The 25659-nt window shown below is 44.2% G+C and overlaps 1 protein-coding gene across 3 annotated transcripts in view; it reads right to left on the bottom strand.

The window, feature by feature from the left end:
- Nucleotides 1-25659, bottom strand: part of ZFYVE26 (zinc finger FYVE-type containing 26) — a 710441-nt gene that overhangs the window by 393443 nt on the left and 291339 nt on the right. For all 3 annotated transcript variants that reach the window (XM_086937127.1, XM_086937129.1, XM_086937128.1), the window contains exons 17-18: nucleotides 11507-11674; nucleotides 8556-8777 (exon numbers count right to left, since the gene is read on the bottom strand). In XM_086937127.1, the coding sequence (XP_086793253.1) occupies nucleotides 8556-8777; nucleotides 11507-11674 (390 nt within the window). The remainder of the gene's footprint in view (nucleotides 1-8555; nucleotides 8778-11506; nucleotides 11675-25659) is intronic.

Below are 25659 nucleotides of genomic sequence, written 5' to 3'. Positions count from 1 at the left end.
ATTTTCCTCTATCCAGCCCTGAATTTTGTCTAAGATGATCCTGCCCATCAGTTTTTGTGTGGTGTCTATCAAGCTGATGGGCCTATAGTTAGATGGGGTTAGGGGACAGCCTTTTTTGTGGATAGGGACTATCTCTGCTCCAAGCCAGGTATCTGGTGGGTCAATCCCCTTGAGTATTGCATTAAATAAAACATCCAAATATGGTCCCCAAACTTTCGGTCGAGACCAAAATAGATCCCCAGGCAACTTATCTAAGCCAGGCGCCTTGTTAGGTAAAAGTGCAAGAAGGCCACTACATCCCTACCCAGCGCAATATCTAAAGACCCCTCCAGTCGATGCTCATGGAGGGGTCCTACTAACCTGCTTATACTTAAGCCGACATTGCTTAATGGCGCTTCTATCCTTTTCTTTAATTGCGGTTAGCAAATCTTTTTTTGCTTTTCGACAGGATGCTTCGTACCAAGGGTGGGTTAAAATTGGGGTTGCCTTCTTGCTGGCATAAGGGTAGAACACATCAGACAGTTTAGCAACCAACTGCTTATGGGTTTCCAAAATCCTGGTCAGCGAGTCTTGGTCGGGTTCCTTTTCTCCCATCTCCCCCATTTCTATCAGCTGCGGTAATGCTAGCTGGTATATTCCTGCAAGTTTAGTCGGGGAGCCCTGGAAATATGGCCACTTGACTCTCCGTCTGTTGTGAGATAGCAGGAGAGGGGGTTGAGCAGCATTAGAATCAGGGGCTGGGTTAGACAACCCAAAACTCCCGGATTTCAATGTCAGGACCAGAGCATTATGGTCACTGTCATTCCGCGGATGAACCCTAAAATCCAGGACCCTATCCCAATGTCTGGTTTCAACCATTATATAATCAATGATGGAATTTTGCCCTACCCTATTGAAGGTTGACAAGCCCGGTCTATCTGGTTCTACCCTGCCATTACACACCCGCAAAGGCGCTGTAAGGGAAAGCGATTTAATTTGGAGGACCAGCCGGGTCCATGCCCTGGCAGGGGGTATTAGCGGCTCAGAAATACGCCAGTACTGATCCTCGTCAGCTAGTCCACCCATATCTAAGCTACTAAGGGGTTCAAATTGGCAATTAAAATCTCTGCCAACTAATAGGGCTACTGCTGGATCGAGGGTCAGGATAAGCTGCCTTAGTATGTCGATAGTACCCGATTCTTGCCCACTCTGCGTAGGCTTGGAATAGATGTTTAATAGGGCAATCTGAGTGGAGTCTGGGAGCGTTAGAAGGACACATTGGACATCGGGTGAGTTAGTTGGGATATGAACTGCTTTGGCACCCAAATGCGTGCCCACCCATGTCGTTAGCTACCTGAGGGCCTGCCTCTACCCCGTGTTATGGCCAAAATATTGAAAGTGGCAAAGCCAGCCCTCGCAGTCTCTTCCAAAGCCCACGTTTCCTGCATCAAGCAGATATCATGTTTTTCTATGAAAAGACCCCACTCAGGCAAAGATAATTTATTTCTAATCCCTGCCATGTTCCAGGACAAGATTTTAATACTACCATCCATTGCCCTGGTGCTAGTTGCATCTAAACCTTCCATTGGGCTATGTTCACTGCAATCTACCCCACTGAGACATGTTGGCCCCTCGGTCTCTTGCATTATCTCTGTCCCCATCTATTGACAACTCAACAGTAGGACCCCCTACCTCCTCTTGTAACTCGAGAGATAGGGCACCTAAATATGCAGCCGCGTGATCCCTCCCCTTGATCTGCCCCACTTTAGCCCCAGTTAACACCCTACCCCCTGCACCCTCTCGTTGGGGAGTAAGTGAAGCATAGAGAGTGTTAGCATCAACATTTCTCCCCACTCCCTCTACTTCGGGGCATGGATCATTAGCTATTGAGGATGGGGACCGCTGGCTCTCGGGCATCAACCCACTTGGTCTAACATGCTAAACTTATTACTTTGAGGAAACAATGAGAGTAAAGGGGTGGGTGGATACGGACCCTTCCAGTTCATTGCCCCCTCTTGATCTCTGTAAGATAGCATATTCCGTGCCCCCCAGGACTGCCCGCTTCTATTACGTTTAGGACCCAACTGGGGAGCAGGATAAAAATAAGATAGATTTAGGGGTTGAATTTGTGTTTCAGACTGAACTGGAGCCCCATTACAGATATAGTCCACAGCACAGATGTTCCTAAAGTTAATTATCACACAGTTACCTGCAATGGTTTTTTGTCTTGTCCCTACCCAGTCAACTCGTATTGCAAACATTATTTCACCGGAAACCTGTGGGGGAAGAGGCCTATTAAGACTAAGCCAATGTATACATTTGTTTTTAAGTTCAGTGTATTCCTCATTTTTCCCCTGACCTAGAGCTGAGACCCCTGCAAGCACCACCACATATGGTAAAGACTCTGGGGGGGAGATCAATGCAGGGTAGGGCTTTTTCGAGCCCATCTTCTGAAATGTTTCTACTGGCTTTGGATTGTTGGTCTACACAGCCTATCACTCCCCCAGACACCCCTCTTCTAGGTAAAACATTGCTGTTATCTGCATTGCTTTCCCATAGTGGTAGTGAGATAACATTGGGGGGAGGATTGTTGTTTACCACCAAAGGAGAAGCAGCAAGTGTATTATTGCTAGTGGGCGGATTATTAGAATTGCCTTCTCCGTTACCATTTTGCTGCACCCCGTCACGAGTGCCATCACCCCCTATAGCTTGTAGATCAACCCGTGCCTGGGCAGAATCAAACCGCGACTCTAGATGCAAAAGTCTATTTTCAATCAGGGTGAGTCTGTCGTATATAGGGAGACAAGTCTTTGTAAAAATAAGTTCCAGTTTCGCCCAAAAAGCTGTTCCCAGCTCTGTAGGATCCACATCACTGAAGTTCGTTACAGCAATTGCCGATTGAATAATCTGTGGGCTTGTGGCTGTGGTGTTTAAGGATCTTGTGCTTGGTCCCTCGCCCGCATTATTCCTTTTTTGCATCTTAACTTTCTTGTTTGTTAGAGGGACGCCCACCGTTTCCTTTTCACAACTGGGTCTGCTGCCACCTTTAAGGCCTCAGGTTTAGATTTCTGTTTAGATCTCGTTTTGGCCTCAGGTTTAGATTTCTGTTTAGATCTTGTTTTGGCCTTAAGTTTAACGGGCCAGAGTCATCAAGATTGAGGACAAGCGTGGTTGTGCTAGTTGGTGCAACGTTCGTGGCATCTAGTAAGGTACGCCGATCTTCACTACCTTGTGGTGGATTTCCCACCTCACTGCTAGCTCTCATTAGACCGATAGCAGTCCCCGATTGATTGTTTGGGGGCACTGCAAGCGATAGTTGACCCAGAGAGGAACGTTTATCAAAAACAGAATCCAAGGACAGCCTTTTCTCAGTTAGTTCAATTTCCCGGGAGAGCACAGATGATGCCCTAGTGATAAAATGATCCAAGGTACCCACAAGAGAACCACCTATATAGGACTTCCTCCCCTTTGGTTCCTTAATGGTAGCCATAGCAGAGTCTAGGACAAAAGTGGCTTTTCTAAATGGTTGGTATTATAATTGCCAATCCAGAGGGGTTCAAGATGGAATTTGGATACACTAACCTTAATTTGTAGGCGAAAGAGGGTAGCCCCGTCCCGTCCTCTTACGGGCACTAACGGGTTTATCCTCTTTCTTAACCTAACACACCTGCACAAAATCTACTTAATGGAACCCAAAATAAACCTAGCCCGATCTTCCGTTACTAGCTTATTCCTCACTGGGCTAGGATCCCAGTAAAGTTGTAGTCAACATCTAGGTAATAACTCTCATGGACTGGGACCTAATTCCACATGGTTCTTGCAAGGCTTCAGTAAAACACTAAAGTTATGTAATATACTGAAACAGGGATCTCTCCCTTCTCAAAAACCATGTTATAGATGTAATGCAATTGGGGTATCAAAATGCCACTGAGAGTTACATAAACTTCGACATGAAGATCAGCAGCCATGGGTGCTAGTAGATCATTATTATTGCATCACAAAGCTTCCTGCTAAACCTTTATTACATTACTTCTAACTGTAAATATATCTTACAATGAACCATATTCTAGAGGACCGTACATGCATTATGTACTTCCTCCTTGTGGGTTGATTAAGGAGGCATCTAACTTCTCCCCTGAGGTCAGGAAGATCTGCCTTATCTAGAGCTTCTGCTCCTTCCTTAGGATCAACTCTTGGCTGTTGTGAACATAAGGTTTGGTAGAATGGGAGAAATAATGCATCAAGTCATCCTTGTCATGCCATCATCATATAACATTTACAAATAATCATAACCCTTACTCCTAGCCAGCAACCACAGCAAGGCCCTATTTATATTGCCCTCCCACAACACTGTGATACCATTTACCATATGAACTGAGGCAAGATACCCCATAGAATAGTGTGTATAGTGTAAATGTTTTTTGATAAATCAATTTGTTTTTCAAACATACAATACAGACTGCTCGGAATATTGTACACATTGTTTAGAATACAGTGAAACAGGCAGTATGGCGCCCTTAGTAGTACATTGGTTAGCTATCTGTCAATCCGTTGTATGACCACCACTTACTGCAAATCCTGGTGTGTTTTTAGGACATCCCACAGCCTGATATATCAGTCTCCCAAGTCCTTCAACAGGACTTGAGATAGCGTCTTGAGAATCCTCTGCAAAAGACTGAGTTTCTGATGGCATGACAAGACCTTATGGAAGAAATCAGCATTTGAGTGTGGACATCTAAAGCGGGTGCAGGAGTGTACAGGAATGCCACAGGTGTTTGGGTATAAAGTAAGTGATATGCAAATATCGTAGCTGGATGAGTTGCAGTTTTGCAGAAATGGTGATTTCTCTTAGTGCCATCCAGGTTTCATGCCATTCAGCGTCATCAAAGGCCCCACCCATTCCTTCCATCTGTTTTTCAGGTCCCGGAACATTGCTGGGGCATTGATTACTAATGTACGGTAGTTGTGAAATATTGCAAATTTTCCCAGATGGCCAGTGAGGAGTCTAGCTTCAAGGAGGTAGAATTCAGGCAGTTCATTTGTATTGTCAAGATCGTAGGAAAAAGTGTAGTGAAGTTGCAGGTATATATGGAATTGTGTATGTGATAGGGTGAATAGGTGTTGAAGTTCTTGAAAGGATGCCAAACATCTCCTATGATCCTCATCCCAATCTTGACCCATTTCTCAAACCCCTCAAGGGGAACAGTGTGTTAAAGCCAACTACCCTCTCAAAGGAGAGTGAGTTGGGTGGGTTTTGGTACCAGCTGATGAAGCTCATGACTGCTCACCGTATCCTGATACGGTCACAATTGGAAGACTGTGGGGAATAGGGCTGCCTCAAAGTAGTCCCATCACATTATCAAGATCTAATTAGGACAGCTCCAGTCTGTATTTTGGGTCATCCCATCCCTCAGCCATTTGTTGATTACCATCAAGTGGGATGCCCAATAGTACAGACTGATGTCTGCTAATCCCACCCCTCCGTCATACATTAATTGTCAGCATTTATCAAGAACTATGCGATCCAGTTTCCAGGATCATAGGAATTTACGGATCATAGCATTGAGGAAGATGGCGGACTAGAGCTGCCGCGTCTCGCGTCTCACGTCCCCGATGGGCTTTCAGCTCCCGTCTGGCCCGCAGCTGTAGATTTCATGCCGAAACGAAACTGACAAAGACGATTACCGTAAACAAAATACTTGCACCCACATGTTGACCTTCTGACTCCGGCTTACTTACGTTTTTGCTCTGTGGATGCTCATCTGGGGCGTCAGGCTGTGGCAGGCAGCGAGGAGAACCTGCTGGAGAAACTTGACCTCACGCTCCTCGCAGTAGCGGCACCGACTCTTGCTCCTGGTTGTCCGGGATCTATTGGCCGTGTCTGGAGATGGTGCCACCGAGAAACACAGCAAAAGGCACTCGAGCTGCCCGGATTGCTGGGGGACAGTCCTCGTGCAGCCTGAAGACAATGTGGAGAGCGGGGGCAAAGCAGTACTGTCTAAACCCTGCAAGACAGCTGTAAAGGGTCTGGAAGCAAGTAAGGCAGTGGAGCTTCTAGAGGAGGGGGAGCTCCGCGCACTATTGCTCTTACAGCGCTACTTAGCAGCCCTAATGCGAGGCTTGAAAAGGAGAATAATAGTGAAAGTAATGGTGAAAACAGTGCGCTGCTGAAATGCTCGACAGATCAGGAACTTTCTACTAACTTTATGCAGAAACAATGCCTGGATGTACAAAGCAGAGCAGTGGAGGATAATGAAATGAACGGCCAGCTTCTAACCTGCCTGATGGCAATGGGAGCAGCAACAATAAAAGCAATATGGAAGGTAACTGTGTTCGCCCTCAAGATGTGACTCAGTGCGGCGACGTTTTCAGCCCTGAAACCAGCAGGCTAAATTTGACTAGCAATGCTAAACTAATCAGATATGTAGAGCGAGGCGCTCAAGGAAATTTAAATAGCAGCGCTTTAGAGCACCCTCAGCAGGTCATCAATAAACAGCAGACTAGCGATAAAAACGCCAGTCCAGGAGGGGAGTCCATATCACTAGACATGCAAAAAACAGGGTCATATACTATGTATGGTATACCAACATCTAATCAGAAGAGAAAGGGAAGGACCATTAAAAATACTAATAACCGTAGGAAATCTAGTGACTCGCAAGCTGGGGCTGGACATACTAGCGTGGGCTCCCGACGAGGAATGGAAAACAGCCCATTAAGGAAATGGGTACAAGCCAAGGGGGATGTTAGAGCTATAATTTTGCGGCTGTCTGCTACTGGCTCAGTAAAATGTCAAGCATCTGCAAGTTTGAATACTGCTGAAAGCAGGGCTGCTCTAGAGCGGAGAGTGGTGAACAAAGCAACTTGTCTCAACCAGCAGTATTATCTGGGGAAGAGGTCAACAAGACACGGTCACAGTCGCATTCAATTGCAAGCATGGAAGAAATAGAACCTAGAGGCAGTAATCTATGTATGGGGAAGGAGCCTTCGTTAGCTGCTATTTTGCAAGCTCTACAGGAGCAACGTGGAGAGGCACAAGCACATCATGCGCAAGTCAGGGTCTGGGAACTGGGCCCTTTGTCCTTCCCCATGACTGTACAGAATATATTTAAGGCAACACGCTGAAGCCTGAATGGGCATTATCTGGGTCTGATGACACTGGCTGGTGAGAGTTGATAAGAGTGCAGTGACCAATCGCTGGAGGACACAGGAAGATGTTCAGTGAATCAAGCCATTCTGGGCTACCAAGTCTGTTGTGGGTTATCTTGCTTCTCTCACCCGGCACGAGCAGCACAAACAGCCATTTTTAGTGGCAATGTTTGGGGCCACAGTGAACGCTCTGGGGGACAGCAACTGGCTTCCCAAAGTGTATGTTTAAGAGAGGAGGGAGGACTGACGATGGTGTTAAGTTCCTGGTGCATCTGGCCCAAAAGGCAGCATGAGCAGCTTGGCCCATCTTATTCAGGGTGGAAAGGGTGTATGGTGGCAGATTCTGCAACGCCCAGGTATACCTTCACCTGCCGGTCCCACAGAAGGGGTAACCAGCAGTAGGTTATTCTGGATAGATATGCTGAGGGGAGGTTGTCACAACCTCCCAGCAACGTGGCGGGGTCCAAAAGGCCCAGTTTGTCTCCTAGGCTGCTCCCATTCCCTTGATCCAGAGTGGGAAGTACACAGGGAGCAGAGGACGCCTGCACTCCCAACTGTAGTCGTCACTTGGCCTTGCTCACCCTCACCTAGTGTTACATTAGCGGTCCTAGAGATAGGTCTTCCTGTGGTCTGGGCAGTTAGGGTTACTGCTGCCCTGGTGCCATTACTGTAGTCCTTGAAGGAGGCTGAGTCCTCAAATGCTCCCCGGTTTTGGATCCCCAGGGACGAGCATTATGTATTAGTGGCCACAGAAGTTAGGTCACAGCTGGTAAATAGGGTATCTGTAGGCCCTGGGACTTTACGATGTTTGAGGATACTAGAGGAGGTCTCCGAGCATTTTCTGAACCAATCTCTCATTTTGGCCTCCCAGTCCACACCCCCAGCATCGTGTACATAATAAGTGTTATAACTCATTACCTTAGCTGTCTACACAATTCTCATGTTGAAGCCAATACTCATTCTAAATGTGGTCAGTGGAAAGATCCATCCCTACTTGGGCATTTGGCATGTTAAGTGATCCAACTAAAACAACCTTGACTCCTCTAAAAGATCTGTCAAATGATAAAGACCTGGAACTGTTCAATAAAATAAAGTAGAAGGGGGAGACAAACTCCTACTCATTGACCCTTGCACTCCATTCAGCTATTACCTACAGCTTACACATAATGTCAGCACCGGATTTACTGACAAATACAATTAACAAATATTGGCACAGAGGTCAAAAACAGAAACATTATTTAAAATATATGGCCATATAATGTGATCACTGAGCTCCAAGGGGAGCTGGCAGTACAACTGTGCTGGAAGTATAAGCTGCAAAAAGAAACAAAAGCATGACCTATTATTACACATTTTTATGATGGGTCCTTCAATAGTCTAATAGGTATTTCTCAATTCAATAGAAGACAGGAACTGCCATGACAACTTACCTAAATCTGTATTAACACTTCGCACTAGAACTGCAGCCAGCGTATTGATATAATCAAAGAAGCTTCGCACATAGTCAGGCCAGGGCTCATGGGATTTCCCCATCTGATGGTCCAAATTTTTCAAGAGGAGTTTCATTTGACTACGCACTGGATGCACCTGCAGCTCTTGCGGCTTGACAGAAGCTTGCTCCATCAGTGTGGCCAATACATTTGACTTTGATTCTAGATAAAAGACAAAAGAATGAACAGTCACTTTGGACTTGTAAAATAATAAAGATTGTTTGTTTTGCTCAATTGTGAAAAAGTGTCTACCCATATTATGTGGTCACCCAATTGACCTGTAAAATAGAATATAGTCTCTTTACAGGTTAAACCACACAGACATCATGGTCATCTTTCACAGACATCCTTCTGAGACAGGCTGCACATTCAACAAAATGTGCGGGCATGGTTACTGACAAAAGGGAGGATGAAAACTGAAAACACTTCACAGTAAGAAAAAAACAGGTTTACAAAAAAACTACTTATGTTCTAGAACGATGAGTGAAAGCAAACAAAAAAAACTGTTTCCAGTCAAAGTCAGAAATGGCAGAAGGTGTTTGGAAGCTTTTCTCACAGAGTGGAAAAAAACAAGCTGCCTAACAGACCTCTTCCTGGGAGTTATAGGATAAGGCAGTGCTTCGTAAATGGTCTGGTCAATTTTCCACTGTTTTCTGTGTAACTGTGATGATCCATTCCCTGCCTTTTTATTATCCTTAAACCATAATGCCGTTGTGGTGTTTTTAGTCAAATGTGATACAGTATATTTAATTTAACTGATTTAAAATTTGTAAAAAACTGAAAACAGTGTCCACTATAGGCTTATTTTATAGTCATATTATTTTTAGCTGAAAACATAACTATTAATAAAATGCATTCTAGAATCCCCATATGTGTGTGAAAATATTGTATCTTTTACAAGTGTGAGAGAGAATCCATTGGAGACATATAATGACACTTAATCAAGAAATGACAACTATTGTTCCATATTGGTCGGTAGAAGGAACCGAATACTATTACCAAATCTTTTTTTAAAGTTTATCCCCTTTGTTGCAGACAATATGGTCCAGACTCTAAAATGATTCTTCTACAAGTAATTTTAATCTTAGATGTGTAAAATTGCCATGTTAAACAATTGTAGGACTAGATCAAGGCCTATGCCCACATACCTCAGCATTCCTTCCAAACACCATATTATCATCATGGGAAAACTATGCTGGAAATTCTACAAAACAAATTATCTAATACTCTTTGAACTGGCATTAGAAAAAGGTAAAAATGTATCCTGGTAACCGGAACACTTACTTGAGGGTTTTCAATGTCATCTACTCAGATTCTCTTGTTGCATTCTTATTTTCAGGCGTGCTGGCGATCTATCCAGAGCTTTAAAAACACTGGCATCTCCCAGGAGTGTAATATTACTTGCCTTGAGACCCTTCTGTGTTTCAAGTGACAACAATGGTTTTTGTTTAATTCCCTCAGGTTGATACACAGTCTAATATTGGCTGGTATTTTTGTCATACCGACAATGGGAGAGACCCTCTTAGTCACACATTTTAGGGGTACACAAAGTGAAAATATTAAGTTATTAAATAGTTTTGGGGTCCCCAAACAGCCTTTCTCTCCATTTGGAATTCCGGATCAGCACACGTAAATTGCCACTTGAAAATTAATACCAGATATGGATTGTCTAGTTGACCAGTGGAAATAACGGCATACTCGGAGGTGTGGCAGATTAAGATCACTCAGATTGGACTATATAACTTTATGAACCATGATAAAAAATTACGAGACTCCGATTGTTCATTTATTACTATAGTGTATTGTGGAATTTAGCTAGATGAAAGGCAGAAAATGAGGCAGACAATCTAGAGTGTTTCAATACCTTTGTTTGCCAATCAGCTGCAATTTCCCCCCATTACTACAAGTTTGAAATATTCTCATATTAAGGTCAGTGCACTCAGTGTAATTAATTCTTTCAACATTTTATTAATACGGATATTCAACCTTGTTAAGCACTATTGGTGGTACTGGACCGACACTGTAAAAACTGAGATGTATTCATAAAATCCGGTTTTGACCTGACAATTGTAGAAAAACTGACAATGGTGAGTCACAGTGATTTAATATACAAGACAGGTGTAGGACATGACTTTGTGAAGCACCACTGGTGGTATTGTATCAAAACTGTAAAAACTGAGATTTGCTGATATATTTTGGTCTTGATCAGATAATTGAAGAACTGGTGACACTTAATTTATAAGACAGAAGTATGACATGGATGACTTATTAATGTGCAACCATGCTTTGTCTCATGATAGCACATTGTGTTACGAAATACTATTTAAAAAAAATCATAAACACTGCCATTCTTGCTATATCTGCCCATTGTGTATAGACCTGAGAAGGCGTCAGGTGACTTTACTCTTACCCTTAATCAATTATATTGTTGAACTTATTCAACACTGTAAAATGTAAATACTTGCCATAATTTTCAATGTTTCACCACTTACATTGTATTCCAAGTGCAAGGATATTCATCAGGTCTAACATAGTAGCTGCCTGAATTCATTATGCCCTGAATGATGTCAAACTCCCTCTTATACTCTGTTGACCTACCAAATAGCAAAGTGAAGGGTATTTGTCTTTAGCTGAATGGGTAAATAAATGCTAATACGCATGCTACCCGTTTGATGTATGAAAAATAAAGCAAAGCTTATGTTGAGCTCAACCCAGTTCTGCAGGTTTAAAACCTTATCTAGAACAGTTGTTGAAGCATTACAAGTTTCACTCTATAAGCTTTATGTCAGAAGATTGAATTCGGAAATAATATCTGGAAGATTAAAGAAAATGGCCACACTCCATTTGTCTATAATGCCTAAGCAAGACTGAGGTGGACAACCTCAACATACCTTGCATGTCAATTGCAGTGGTTAACCTCTGAAGGATCTGCTCATGTTGCTGAGACACGCTTGTCTCGTTAATAATGCAATCTTCAGTCACAAGTGAATAGCAGGTTTGTAGTAGGTCCAGAATGTTACACCTGAACTGACTGCTCGTCCTTTCCTCTGACGTCTCTCCTGAAAACAAAGTGAAATGCTTTAAAATAAAGGTACAGAATGTATACAGTAGTGTTCCAAACAAATCTGCACTTCAGAGGAAAGCAAATTCACTTGTGAATAAACAACACAATAATGGTGCTGAAACAGTTTAAAGAAAGAAAAGAAATCACAGCACATAATTGACAAAACATGTATTTATATATTTATTTATTAGTCTTATAAAGCGCACTATCACCTTGCAGGCATCCTGGTGCTGGTGGCTCAAAAAAGGACGGACGAGAGTCGGACGGGACAGGAACAGGACAGTCAGATTACATTACTTGGGAAAAGGCCAGGTTTTAACCTTTTTCCTAAAGGGGAGAAGCTCCCCAAGTTGCTTAATCTCGCACGGGAGCAGATTCCATAATTTGGCAGCAGCCACCTCAAAAGATCTACCCCCTGATCTAACCTTCCTAAACCTAGGCACTCTCACCAGCCTAGCTGCTGAAGAGCGAAGCCGCCTAGCTGGGGTATACCAGGCACATTTAGATTGCAGGGGTAGAGGACCTATTCCATGGAGAGCCTTGAAAACGAGGCAGAGGGCCTTAAATTGTACCCTCTGTCTCACCGGGAGCCAATGAAGTTTCGCCAGGGCTGCCGGCGCATGTGCTCTCCTAGGAAGCCCCAGGACGAACCTAACGGCTGCTGATTGCATTCTTTGAAGCCTTTCCAACAAGAAGCCAGGGGACTCCAATAGTAGGGCATTACAATAATCTAACCTGCTAAGGATAGTACACCTTGCCACTTGGGCGCGCGCCTGAAGTGGAAGTAATGGCAGGATCTTCCGCAAAGACCGCAGGATAGCAAAGCAGCAGGAGGTCGTTTTTTAGGTCGAGCGACCTATCTCAATGCGCATGCGCATTGAGTGGGAGCGAGATATATAGGGGCTTAAATAAGCTTTACCTAGACTGGCGATTGACTGGCGATTTGATGCTGTGCCCATGCGCTTTTATGTCAATGCGCGTGCACATCATCAAATCGCCAGTCAATCGCCAGCAGCACTCCTCCCCTGCTGCTTCACACCCTCATGCCGCTCTCCCCGCTCCGCCCCCTCCCCTGCCCGCCGTGTCGCATTTCTCCTCCCCCCTCCCCACTGCAATGCCCTCCGCCGGCCGTACTTTCACTCTGACGGCCGCAGGCCGTCTCTCGTGTTTCTCCTTGTTTCGCTCTGTCCCTCATACTTCTTTTGCTCCCTTCTAAATACTCCAACCATCTTCCCGTCACTTCAAACCATTCTTTCTCTTCCTCCATATCCCGCCACCCCAGTGCCCTTGTCTTTCACTTGGATAACTCGTTCTTTGAATCCTTTTCCACCTCCCTCGTGTCTCTCACTTGCTGCCCTCCTTCCTTTCCGTTCCAGTAACCTAAGACCACCTGTTGCAGAATAGACATAGAAGAAATACAGTAGCACTTGACATTCTTTATTTAGGCTGCTAATAAAAGGTAGCATTTACCCAAAATCTTTCACCCCCGATTGGTTTAAAAATACTGGTCTGTGTGCTGAAGTAGTGGCGCGAGCCGAGGAAACACAGCAGGAATTCTAGGCACGGAGTGTGGCTGCAGCGAGCATTATCAGCACACAACCATGGTGTCACCAGGCTGTGTGTGCTGCCTCCGCGGGCACCATGTATATGTCCATCTGCCTCACCGCCCTTCGCTGCTCTAGGAGCGGTGAGGGTCCTACATATCTGCACAAGCCCTTATGTGGTCTGATGTTCTCGTGTTATGCACCCTCCCATTTTGTGCTTGCTCCTACAGTGTTGTAAAGCTGGAAATAAGATCTTTGCCATAGTCCAATTTAATGCATTTGAGTTAATCGAACTCAGAAGGATGCCGAGCTTCGTCGGCCCTAGTAGAGATTCAAACACATGATAGCACTTTACATTCCCATGTCATTAGCAGACAGTTGTGTTATTAATTTAGATGAGGTCATGTTTTATGGTGTGAATGTTTGTTATGTTTGCTGGTTAGACTGTGCGCCAAGGCACCAAGATTACTATCTGCACCAACTGTTACAGTGCATATAGCAACCTTTTAAATAGATTTCAAGAGCTTTAATTGGACATTGGTTTGCATCCTTTAGGTTAGATATATACAAAGGACCACCGCCATTCTGAAACGTTCCTATACCGCTCTTTAGAGTACATTGTCCACCCTGCAGGGAACAGAAAATGACTAGGAAAATACACTTGCTTCTAATTACGTTACCCATGATGCACCACTGAAAACAAAAACAACAGCAATAAGACTTACAAAAGCCTCTCACTTCCCTTTCCAGCTCTGGAGGTGAAGGACCCTACTTGCATCTGTGACTTACTGGACTTCTCCCATATGTGATTACCCTGTAGTCGTGCAGTTGACGGGAACATAACAGTGTAAGCCTTTGCAAAGCCAATAGCGCTATGCCATATGTTAACAAGCATTTGCAATGCAATATGTCTCGCAGTTGTGAGAGTTTGAGCTATTGACATTTTAAATGCCAGTGCCTTTTATTTATGTATTGGTTTTTAAATCATAAATAAAAGGCATTGTCATTTACAATGCCAATATCTTAAACTCTTGCAAATGCGAGACCTATTGCATTTCCAATGCTTGTTTAACACGAGTCTCCATGCTAAGCTTCTGATCAAGCATAACCCCTAAGTTGCGGACTGATTCCACTGGCCGCACTTTGGTAGTTGTCTCAGGGGGCCAAAAATTCTCTTGAAAAGGACGAGAGATCTTATTGCGAGCGCTAAAAAGCACCTCCGTCTTCCCAGCGTTGAATTGAAGAGAATTATTCTTCAGCCAGCGTTACGTATCCCGCAGACAATTGTGGAATACCTCCACAGGAGTCGATTCCTCTCCCTCAAAGGAGAGGATCATCTGCGTGTCATCCGCGTAGTTTATTATCTTGATTTTATAGGCTTTAATAAGCGAGATCCGAGGACTTAGATCTAGGTTGAAGAGGATGGGGCTAATTGCTGATCCCTGTGGCACCCCGTGTGGAACATGAGAAAACACAGATTGAAAAGGGGGCAAGGACACCGCCTGCTGCCTGTCCTGCAAGAATGACCGAAACCACAGCAGAGCACTAACTCTCACCCCAGCATCACTTAAACGGCCCAGTAAGATCTCATGGTTGACCGTATCAAAGGCGGCAGACATGTCAAGCAGAATCAAAACTGCTGCCCATCCCCTGTCTGCACGCCTTTGAAGCTCGTCCACGGCGGTGACCAAAGCCGTTTCGGTCCCATGAGCCGGCCGGAAGCCAAATTGATCGCCCTCTAATAAGTGATGCTGTTCCAGATGTTTTGAGAGAGTTAAACTGACCATACGCTCGACAATTTTGGCTGGGAAAGGCAGCAAGAAGATTGGTCTGTAATTTTTGGAACATTCAGGGTCTAAAGAAGGCTTCTTCAACAGGTGAGATATCACAGCCTGCTTCCACTGGGCTGGAACAATACCAGTGGCAAGAGATTGATTACAAATTAGGCAGAGAGTCGGAAATAGTTCCTCCTCCTACTCCTTCCAAATCTTGTGTGGCACGGGGTCCAAAGGAGATCCAGAGGAAATCGCCCGTGCCAGCCCACTAAAGGCTTCTTTCGTCAGAAGTGGGAGCTCTAGTAAAGGTTCACCCAGCGGCCAAACTGGATCATTAGTCTTATCTACCGGAGACCCGTGTCCGGTGGCCGAGGGGCCGCCGATCTCAGGAGAGTCCTCCAAATCCTCAATGATTAACTCGATTTTCTCCTTGAAGAATTTGGCAAGATTCTCACAAAGTTCCTGAGATCGGACAATAGAGTTCCTAGCACACTCAGGGCTGGTAGGACTATTTAGTATGTTAAAAATACTCCTAGAGCTACTGGTAGCATTACAAATCAAGGACGAAAAGCATTCAGTCTTAGATTTCCTGATCAGACTCTTATATTCCAAGATTTTATTCTTCCACTGCAGCCTGTTAGATTCCTCATATTCATGCCTCCAACTTCACTCCGCTTGTTTACAACCCCGCTTCAAGTTTTTCATCGTGTCATTAAACCAAGGGGAGAGGTTTCCCCTTGCAACTACGTACTTCAAGGGGGGCATGAGACTCCAGTGACACCATAATTTTTGCGCAGAGTGAGGCATAGTTCTCCTCCACTTGCTTATCCAAAGCAAAACACTCTCCAACTTTAAACACCAAGTCAGAGGACTTCATTCGAGCAAGAGCCTTCCAGTCTCTGCACAAAAACGCCTTAATTACCTGTGGAGCCCTAATCTGGGAACCCTTGATTTTGACATAAAATTTGACGAGGGAATGATCTGTCCGGTCCATAGGCAAGATTTCGCCCATAACCAACAGGTCTGGAACAGTGAACACCAAATCAAGGAGGTGCCCCGCCTTGTGAGTAGCTTCTTTGACTTGCTGAAAAAGACCAAAGCTTTTGCAAGAGTGAAGCAGATATAACATAGCAATAATTATTTGGGAAAGTTTGTGGAAAGTTAAAGAATCAATAAGTGATAAACATGCAGCAATACTATCTTAACCATTCACATTTAAAATGGTGATAACATTTCTACCCACTAACATCTGCTGCTAGCTCCTGGAAATGAGCACAAAATAGTAGCTATTCCGACTTTAGCCATCCCAGAGTGAAAAGTGTTGTCCCCATTTGTACTCCCATCACTTTGGTCATAACGTTACTCTCCCAAAGTAAAATAAATGAGATATTTTCCCATGATAGGGGGAAGGTGTGGCACATTCAGAATTCCAAACCCAAATCTTGTAAAGGGGTCAGAGTCAAAAGGAAGGGAGTAAGGGGCCAGTCGAAAGAAAATGGGAAATAACTCAATTCTCATTGAAATGCTGTGGAGAAAAACATAGAAAAGGGCTAGTTCAAAATGGGGCTCTTGTCAAAAAAAAAAATAGCCATGGAAATAGTACTGTGATTCCCTGATGTTACAGCTTTTTTCTTTCTACAGGCAGGTTGAAAAATGGAATAGTTTACTTAAAGAAGGACAAGCGAAGGGGGCAGTGAGATGGGAGTGACATAAGAAAGGCTCCACACTATTCCTATTGTGTTTTTTAATTATGTATAAGTGAAAAGGAAAGTCAAAGAACATATTTACTGACCATAAAACAAAGATTTACAACCCAAGTGCTATAACCAGAACTAGTGTAAACATATTCTCAATTCTGCATGACAACCCATGAAAACTAATAGCATAATATAACATTATGAAGAAATAGTCTTAGTTTTGTTAACACAAGAGTTGTGTAAAAAAAGGCCCCCTTATCGCAGAGAGACCCAGATATATAAACGAGGGTTTGACTTTACAAAGGCCACTAACTCCATTTAGGTTCTGACCACATTGAAAAGAGCAGAAAACTATTTCTTTAGCACAACTGTAAATTAACTGATTGTATAATAATTGTTTACTACCCAAGTGCTATAACCGGAACTTGTGTAAAGATATTCTCAATTCTTTAGCACAACTGTAAATTAACTAATTGTATAATAATTGTACTGCAGCATACACAAGAATTCAGAATTGCAGTGTGCAATTAGCTAAATATTTTCAAAATGTTCTCCTACAAAAATATCTTTGCAGTTCTTAATATAACTGCAACAATTACGCTATGCGTGTGATAAAGCAAACATTCAGTAGTCAACTGAAGGCTTTGGTTGAGATTCTCCCCAGTGAATGAATCTGCTTGAAGAACAGGAACAGAAAAAATAATTTATTTCCAAAATAATTACACAGTCTTTAAGAAGGCAATTGGATCGTTTAAATATTTTAGGTGGCATTTACAGGTCTCACTTAAACAGCGTGTGTAGTGAATCTTCTCATATCCCATTGAGGACTTGAACATTAAATCAATGTTTTAGATGAAAAACACATGTGACGAAAGAAAACTTTATATAACAATGTCCAATTAATATACACGTTTACTCTCTAGAGCAAATGGAAAAAAAATAACTTGACTCTCCTAAACTTACAAAGTGGCCATTTTTGACATGGTCATCCCCACTTTTTACAATTCACTATAAAAGGACCAGAGGAATTTTAGAGACCAGTGGGGGCCGATTCCCCACTATACAACTATAAAACACAATAGTAGGAATAGTAGGCCCCTGGGTCTAATTTAATGTACATGTGTTGGGGTATAACTTTCTTAGGATGATTCCCCTCACCCACCAAGAGGTGGCATGCTTCATGTCAGAGGGCTCGCGTAGAGCAAGCTATGATGGGCGAACGCCATGGGGCGACAACTCAGTAGGCGGAACCATCACGCATCATGCCTGCCCCCCCCCAGCTCTGGACGCCGACCCCCACGCGCGCAGGCCACAGACAGAGACAGCCGCCCACACGAGTGCTCTCCAGCAGACGCCGCCTCACACTTCGTCCCCAGCTCCAAGCCGTTGCACCGCTCCCGCAAGTACACTCCACCCCCCCCCCCCCCTACCCCTTCCCCCCTATGTTTACATGTTTGAAGTATCGGAATCCTGAATCCCAGCTGTAGCCTCAGCACCCTTCCACGCCACGGTGGAGAGACGCCACTAGCCGCGCCCACGACAACAGCTAGGCTACCCCACTTGACTGCTACACGCGCCGCTAGCCAGGCAGGCGACCGGCGCGGCACCACGGCCCACAGAAGCTGTTCCATTACAAGCCTGCGTTTATTTGCGCGAGCACACCACTGACCCACTAATATACTGACACATTATCAGTGTACACTGCACTGTATAGAGGGGTCTTCTTTTAGCACCGTGCAAGCAGGACAGGCATTACGCGGCGCAGCCGCGGAAGCGACATTGGGACATGCCGATACAAACTGTTCTGTTTCGTTTGCTGCATTCATGGTTTAATTCTAGAAAAAATTGTAAAACAAGACGTCACTTATGGACCTGTTTATTTGCTGAATGAAAGCGATGTGACCGTAACACCTGAAGTTTAACCCGCCAAAGACGAGTGGGGCGCATCAGCGCACCCTCCCCTGAAAACCCTCACCCGCAGGATCTAATGTCTTTTTGCAGCCGGCCCGCAGAGTTGTAGGCTTTGCTATATGTACTGCACTTTTGGAAACTAATAAACGTCTTACAAAAAAAAAAAAAAAAGAAGAGGTGGCATGCTTCATCTTTGGGGATGTTCTCGCACTACTGACTTAGTTGCAGTGTGGGCTACAACCATCTCTCTCTGAGACGGAGGAGCTCAGGTATATTTTGATAGAGATGATGAGGTATAAGAAACCTCTAGATGAGCAGGGTGTCGGGAGGGGGTGAGTGAAAAGGTGAAAGTGATCAAACCTAACAATTTTAATGTTGCATTCGTAGGCCAGGATTACGAGATACAGCTAAGACAGGGGGACATTCAATCTGTCAAAGCATTAGAAAGGTCAACATGTCTCAGCCTGGCGCTCCACGTAGGGATGCAGCAGCTTTCATCAAGACCAACAGAGTGTGCAGCAGTGAAGTGCCAGGGACCACTTGGACTGCCTTGAAACAGTGGAACAAATGTGTATACAAAACCAGTAGGTGGAGTGATACGTCACTCAGACTTAGGTTGTATTGGTCAGCAAGCTCCCCGAAATGTCGGGTGAGCACATAGATACCTAGAACCTCGGTATAACAGACTCAAGGAGGCATCGAATACTTATGTAAACACAAATAAGTGGTAAAAGGATAGGACTATAAAGTATAGTCCAGAAATCACACACAGAGTATACAGTTGACTTAGCAATTGACAAACAAAGAGAAACGTCATTGTTTAAAAAGTTGTTGAAAAGATCCTGATATGTTATTAAAATCAGAAGCAGCAAAGTTAGGGTATGTCCCTCTATTTAGGAAACACGAGCACCCAGCCTGTTTAAGAGCAGGCCGTAGGGACTCTATGTGGTATTACATGTTAGTAAGTTCTTCTGTTTCTTTAAATATGTAATTCTAGATTAGAATTGTGGCATGTCAGATGTGTTGAAGTTCTGTTTTAGTCAGTTACAGCCTGCTCTTAATTTGATTCATTCGCTCTTCCTGTGAGCTCTTCTTTAAGGATATACCTTATTGGTTTTTGCCAATTAAATTTATTTTATCATCATCATCGCCTACAGAGATTCTGTGTATGCCCCATACCAGATTTTAGCAACACAAAGGGGGATGCTTCGAATACGTGGGCTTGCAATCCCCAATGAGAGCAATAAATATTAGCAATGTCACCGAAGCCCAGAAAACAAAGAGCCCTACATGTGTGTACAAGCTAAATGCTGCATAGGGTAAAACAAAAAAAAAAAAACAAAAAAAAGCTGTATGTGCAGCATCATTAAGATAGACTGAGTGAATATCAGCAAAGTTGTACCGCTAAATGTAATCAGCGTCACTTTTAAGTAGAGGAACACGCAGGATTTAATAATATGAAGGTTTATTAAGTACAGGAGAGCAACCCCTGAAGATTCCTCTTCAGGCAACAGCAGTTCCAGTTCTCCCTACCTTCCAATGCAATTGGAAGGTTCAGCATCACTAGGATAACAATACATATGTTGCTAGGATGCAACACATCTCCATTACAAATACAGAATTAATGCAAAAGATCCTCTTAGTCACTCATTGTAGAGGTACACAAAGTGAAAATATAAAGTTATTCAATAGTTTTGGGGACCCCAAACAGCCTTTCTCTCCATTTGGAATACCAGATCAGCACACGTAAATTGCCACTTGAAAATAAATACCAGATATGGATTGTCTAGTTGACCGGTGGTAATAACAGCATACTCGGAGGTGTGGCAGATTAAGTTCACTCAGAGTGGACTATATACCTTCATGAACAATGATAAAAAATTAAGAAACTCAGATTGTTCTTTTATTACTATAGTGTATTGTAGAATTTAGCTACATGAAAGGCAGAAAATGAGGCAGACAATCTAGAGTGTTTCAATACCTTTGTTGCCAAGCAGCTGCAATTTCCCTCCATCACTCCATAACATAACTTTGATTAAAAAAATGAGTGAATATGACCACTAAATAAATGGTTGAACAATGAATACAGATCCTATAGATGTAAAGAAACGCTATGTAGCCTCTCGCAAAGTTGCCTTATTAAAACATAACTTAGGGATTGCAGGTAAGAAAGTACTTAAATCGTTACCTATACCTTCTATTGCTTCTACTAACCTTGAAGGTGGAGAGGGAGATTCTGTTGATGACACTCATGTAGGTAATGTGGACGAATACTTAATAATTGTAAAAGCCTTAGAGGAGAACTTAAGTTAAAAAGCCAGCATAGTTGCGGAAAGGCACACATTTTTTTCTAAAGCTCTACAAACAAAAGAATCTGTTGAACAATATATTTCTGTACTTAGGACCCTTGCATCTACTTGTAGGTGTAAGGATTTACACAAAGAAATAATTAGGGACAAGTTCATCAACAGAACTAGTAGTGTTAAAATTCAAGAAAGATTATTAGAGTTAAAGGACCCTTCTTTACGAAGAACTATAGAAATTGCCAGGCGCATAGAGAACACTTCTAGGTATGTCAAAGAATTGAAATCAGACCAAAATTCTGATAAAAGCAATAAGGATGATACCACTAAGGTTTGTGCTTTGGAGAAACGCAGCGTTAAAGGTAATAAAAGTGTGAAAAACGATTCCAAACGTAGTCGCATGTGTTTCAGATGTGACATGGCCTCGCGATTATTGTTCTTGGCTCTTTTTACCGATCTCTTAATCAGGTTCCGTGGGTATTGACAATCCAACAGTTGATGCTCCAGATACTGTGCATGGTTCTTACATTTCTCAACGTTTGTACAAGTCTAAGAGGTCAAAACTGACCAAATGGTAGATTATCGCTCAACGATTTTGGATGAAAGCTAGTTGTAGGAAAGTGGGTTTCTGTTGCAGTAATTCCCCCTCCCCCCCACACTTTTTAACAGACTACTGATGCACTTTTCCTTAAGGTGCCCTAGGTCCCTGCCAACCAGGTTCCCAGGGCCTGTGTTCTTTCCCCAAAACTAACCCAATTGGCATCTCTGGCCACAGATCAGCCCCTGGTAAATGGTACCAAAGGTACCCAGACCACTGTGACCAGAGAAGACCTCTATGGGCTGCAGCACTTATTGTGCCGCCCGTAGAGGCCCTGTAGCTTTGCAGGCTGCGTGTTTTGGTGCAGAACAAAGTAAAGAGTCGGCATGGCACACATCCCTGTGTGCCATGCCTACAACCCACTCCCATGGCATAGATCAGTCACCCCTCTAGCTGGGTGCCCTATGCCAGTGGTGAGAGTACAGGTGCATGAGCCCTGTACTCCTACAGTGTCTAAGTCCATTCTTAGTCATTGTAAGTGCAGTGCTGCCATTAAGAGTATATGGTGCTGGGAGCTTGTCATTACAAACTCCACAGCACCATAATGGCTACACTGAAAACTGATAAGTTTGGTATGAAACTTCTCAGCACATTAAACCCACACTGATGCTAGTGAGGGATTTAATGAAAAATTAACACAGAGGGCATTTTTGAGATGCCCCCTGAAAAATGACCAGCCTCTGGTGGGTTCCCTGACTGGTACACACCAGCCTGCCACCACGAGACATGTTTCTGGACCCCTAAGGTGGGAGCCTACGCTTCCTGAGCCCAGATACAAAGCCTTTCCTGGTTGGAGGTTTTCACACCTCCCCCAGGCCAGGAAGAGCCATCTGTGGCCTGGCAGCCTTTGTAATGTGATCCCCAGTCGCTCCTGCTATCAGGAGCAGGCCCCCTTCCTGTCTCCCCTCCCTTTCGGCGGCAAGACAGGTGGGAAAAACTATCCAGCCCAGGAGGTGAGCCCACCTCTGCCAACTCCACCCCTTAGGAGTGGGAGGCGAGGTGAAGTCCACGATCCAGAGCTCGTCATGGCAGGCACTTCCCAATTAGGACTAGGGATTAAGGGTGTAGTCAACCTAATGTCAGTAGCCCATTGGCTACTGACCTCAAGACCTCTAAAATGCCCCGTAAATAGAGTGTTTAGGGGGCAGCCCTGAACCAAGAAGGCAGATCCATGAACGACAAGAAAAGAAGATAAGAAGAAGGACCGAAGAGCCGTGCAGAGCTAACAAGAGGCGAACGCCCACCAACTTGGCCCCAGCCCTACAGGCCTGCCTCCCCTCGAATCTGCTCCTGCGAAATTCCGGTGTGTCCTGCAGCCAGCAACCTCAAAAACCCCGAAGGACCTGCCTGCCTTCACTTCAAAGACTGAATCTCCTGTGAACACCAGACTTGTTCAAACTGCAGCTTCTGGCTCCGTCAGGACACTGCGAATCCAGCCCACTCTGCACCTGCCAAACCCGGCCCAAGCTCGACTAGAAAAACACCACGAGGAGGTCACCCTGGCGAATCTGACCCGAGATCCGGCGACCCCTGACCTGCCTCAAGCTTCCAGCCGACGCCTGCAGCCTAGATCCAGAAGGTCCCCCTAACCGCGGCCAGGAGCTAGTAAGAAGATCCGACCCCTAAAGGCACCCCTGCACCTGACGCCCCACGGCCTTGTGTGCCCAAACCGACGCTGCCTAACCAACCCTTAACTTCCCAACTTACCTCTTAAAGTGGGGTTGCACCCAGAAGTCCTTCATCTCCCTGCCTGCTGTGCTTTTGCAAACCGGAGGTTCTCCATAGAAAAAAAGAGGGCGCCCGACCTCAAAACAGCACTCTGCAACCGGCTGCCCCTGAGGGTGCACCTTTTGTGCTTCTTTGTTTCCCCATTTGCCCGACCTTAGCCCTAGGAGCTTTGCTCCCACAACCCAGTGGCCTGCTTGCCAGCAGCCACCAACTGGAGGCTCCCTATACCCCATTGGATAACATTGGGCCTCAACACTCTGCACCCGGCCGCCCTAGTGCCGCTGAGGGTGCAACAACAGTGCATCACTGACCCTGGGGGACCCCTGAGTCTAACCCCAGAACCTTAACTCCCACAGTCGATTACTTACCTGTGAACCGTTAATCTGTTTTCATTCCATAGGATGACATTGACACTTTTTCTCTAAAAAGTTTTTAAGTGTGGAGTTTTGAAATCTAAAAATATTCTTTAAACTTTAAAAATCGCACAAATAACCAAACTGTGTTTACTCACCTGTTTGCAGGAAATGTCTCAGTGCTCAAGGAGAAGTTCCTTACCTGTAATCCTAGGGTTCTTCCAGGGGTATGTATACTCATCAAAGTATGTACATACATATACAGGTGTATGCTAAGATGAGGGCTAGTTGTTAATAGGTTTAGTTCGCCTTTACAAAAAAGAACTAATCTAACTGACCTAACTGTCACCTGTGGGGCATGCTGGGAGCAGAGTGCTCTCTGAGGTTCTTAAAGGCAAAGTGTTCAGATTCTTGTCAGCCTTAAAGGCAAGGTGCCAGTTGTCTTTTCTGTTCCAAGACAGTTATTCCTATGCAGCCTATGGGCCAAACTGCCTGCAATTATCTATCCGTCCTTGTTTTGGTAAATAAAGGATTCTTGTATGAAACCATTACTGTGTATGGCCTCTAATACAAGCAGTCTTGAGAGACTTTTTGCTAGACATGTAAAACTGTTGTAATTTTTGGCTGTTTGCCCTGTTTGGTTTAGACTTATTGATGGGGCTGCATATGTACATATTTGTGCTATACATACATATTTAGGTGTATGGGTTGTAAAATCTATATAATTTATCATCTTAGCATACACCTGTATATGTATGTATATATGTGTATTACCTACTGGCGGTCGCCAGTAGGTAGTTATAGTTAGGACCTAGTTTCCATAGGAAATCCGCAACATTCGATTTGGAATAACTTTGGCCCCGGTTGACGAATACACGTGAAAATCTCCAAGAAAATGGCCTGCTCCGCTCCTTCCCTGAAAGTTTTGGGGGTGATTCGTGAAGCGGGGGCTGAGAAAAAAGGGGAGTCCCAAAACGTGTTTTCCCCATGCAATTTTCCATAGGACCTTTAGCCAGGGCTACAGCTCGAACGGCTGAACGGAATTACATAAAATTTGGCAAAAAGGTAGAGTTTGGTTCGCGAATTACGCTTTTTGTTAAATGGTGTAAATCCGTTCAGTAGTTCCTGAGAAAATCAAAAGTTAAATCATAGATATATCTATAAATGAAGTACCGTACTCTGTACTGTACTCTGTACCTTCCCGAGCACGAGCTGCATGGTCATTGGCTGTCAACTGTCTGTCAACACTCCAAACCAGGAAGTGTTGGCAGCCATCTTGTGCCTCGGTAGTACCGAGGCACAAGAAAACAGTAAAACAAACGTGCAAAACACGCAAAGGGGGCAGGGTATAAACACCCTGACCCCCTAGGTCTGCTGAGGGGGTCCCACAAGGACCTCCAAGGCCCCAAAAAATATATATATTTTTTTTAAATCGCAGGGTACTCTGTGCCGTACTCAGTGCTGTACTCTGTTCCCAGTTAGCAACACTATGCTGATAGAGTTGATCCGCAAATTCTGGCCCCCCTTGAATGCCTACTTTAAGCTTTTTATTGCTCTTATTTTCATTCCAATATGACTAATTATAAATCAGATGCATTATTTTTCCAATTCTGTATACTATGTGGCAGACGACTATACCTTCTTGCCAGAGAGGTACTTGTCTGACCCACTACATGGCTGATACAGTGCATTTTCCTGAGTATACTGTGGCCTTAATGTCATCTGTTGTGCTGTTTATGTATTCAACCTTATATTTGCGGTTCACCTTTGAGTTCCAAGTAACTATTCCTACATCCCCCCTCGTGACAAAAGGATCCTTGGGAACTATCGCTTGGTCGCATTAATTGACAATGACACTAAATATTTTGCAGGTGTGCTACTAGATGCGCTACAACTATGGGCCAAGACAATTAAGATCACCCCCCTAAATCAGACTGTGTTTAATAGGCACACTGGGACCTCTTTGAACCTTATGGCGCTCTCCCTTCTATTTGATGAGGCGGAATCCAACAGCCAATCAGTCTTCCTGGGCTTTATTGATTACAAATTTGCATTCAATAGGGTCAATAGG

The sequence above is a fragment of the Lissotriton vulgaris genome, chromosome 9 (genome assembly GCF_964263255.1).
Source record: "Lissotriton vulgaris chromosome 9, aLisVul1.2, whole genome shotgun sequence".
Classification (NCBI taxonomy): Eukaryota; Metazoa; Chordata; class Amphibia; order Caudata; family Salamandridae; genus Lissotriton; species Lissotriton vulgaris.
This window is presented reverse-complemented; position numbering and strand designations above follow the sequence as displayed.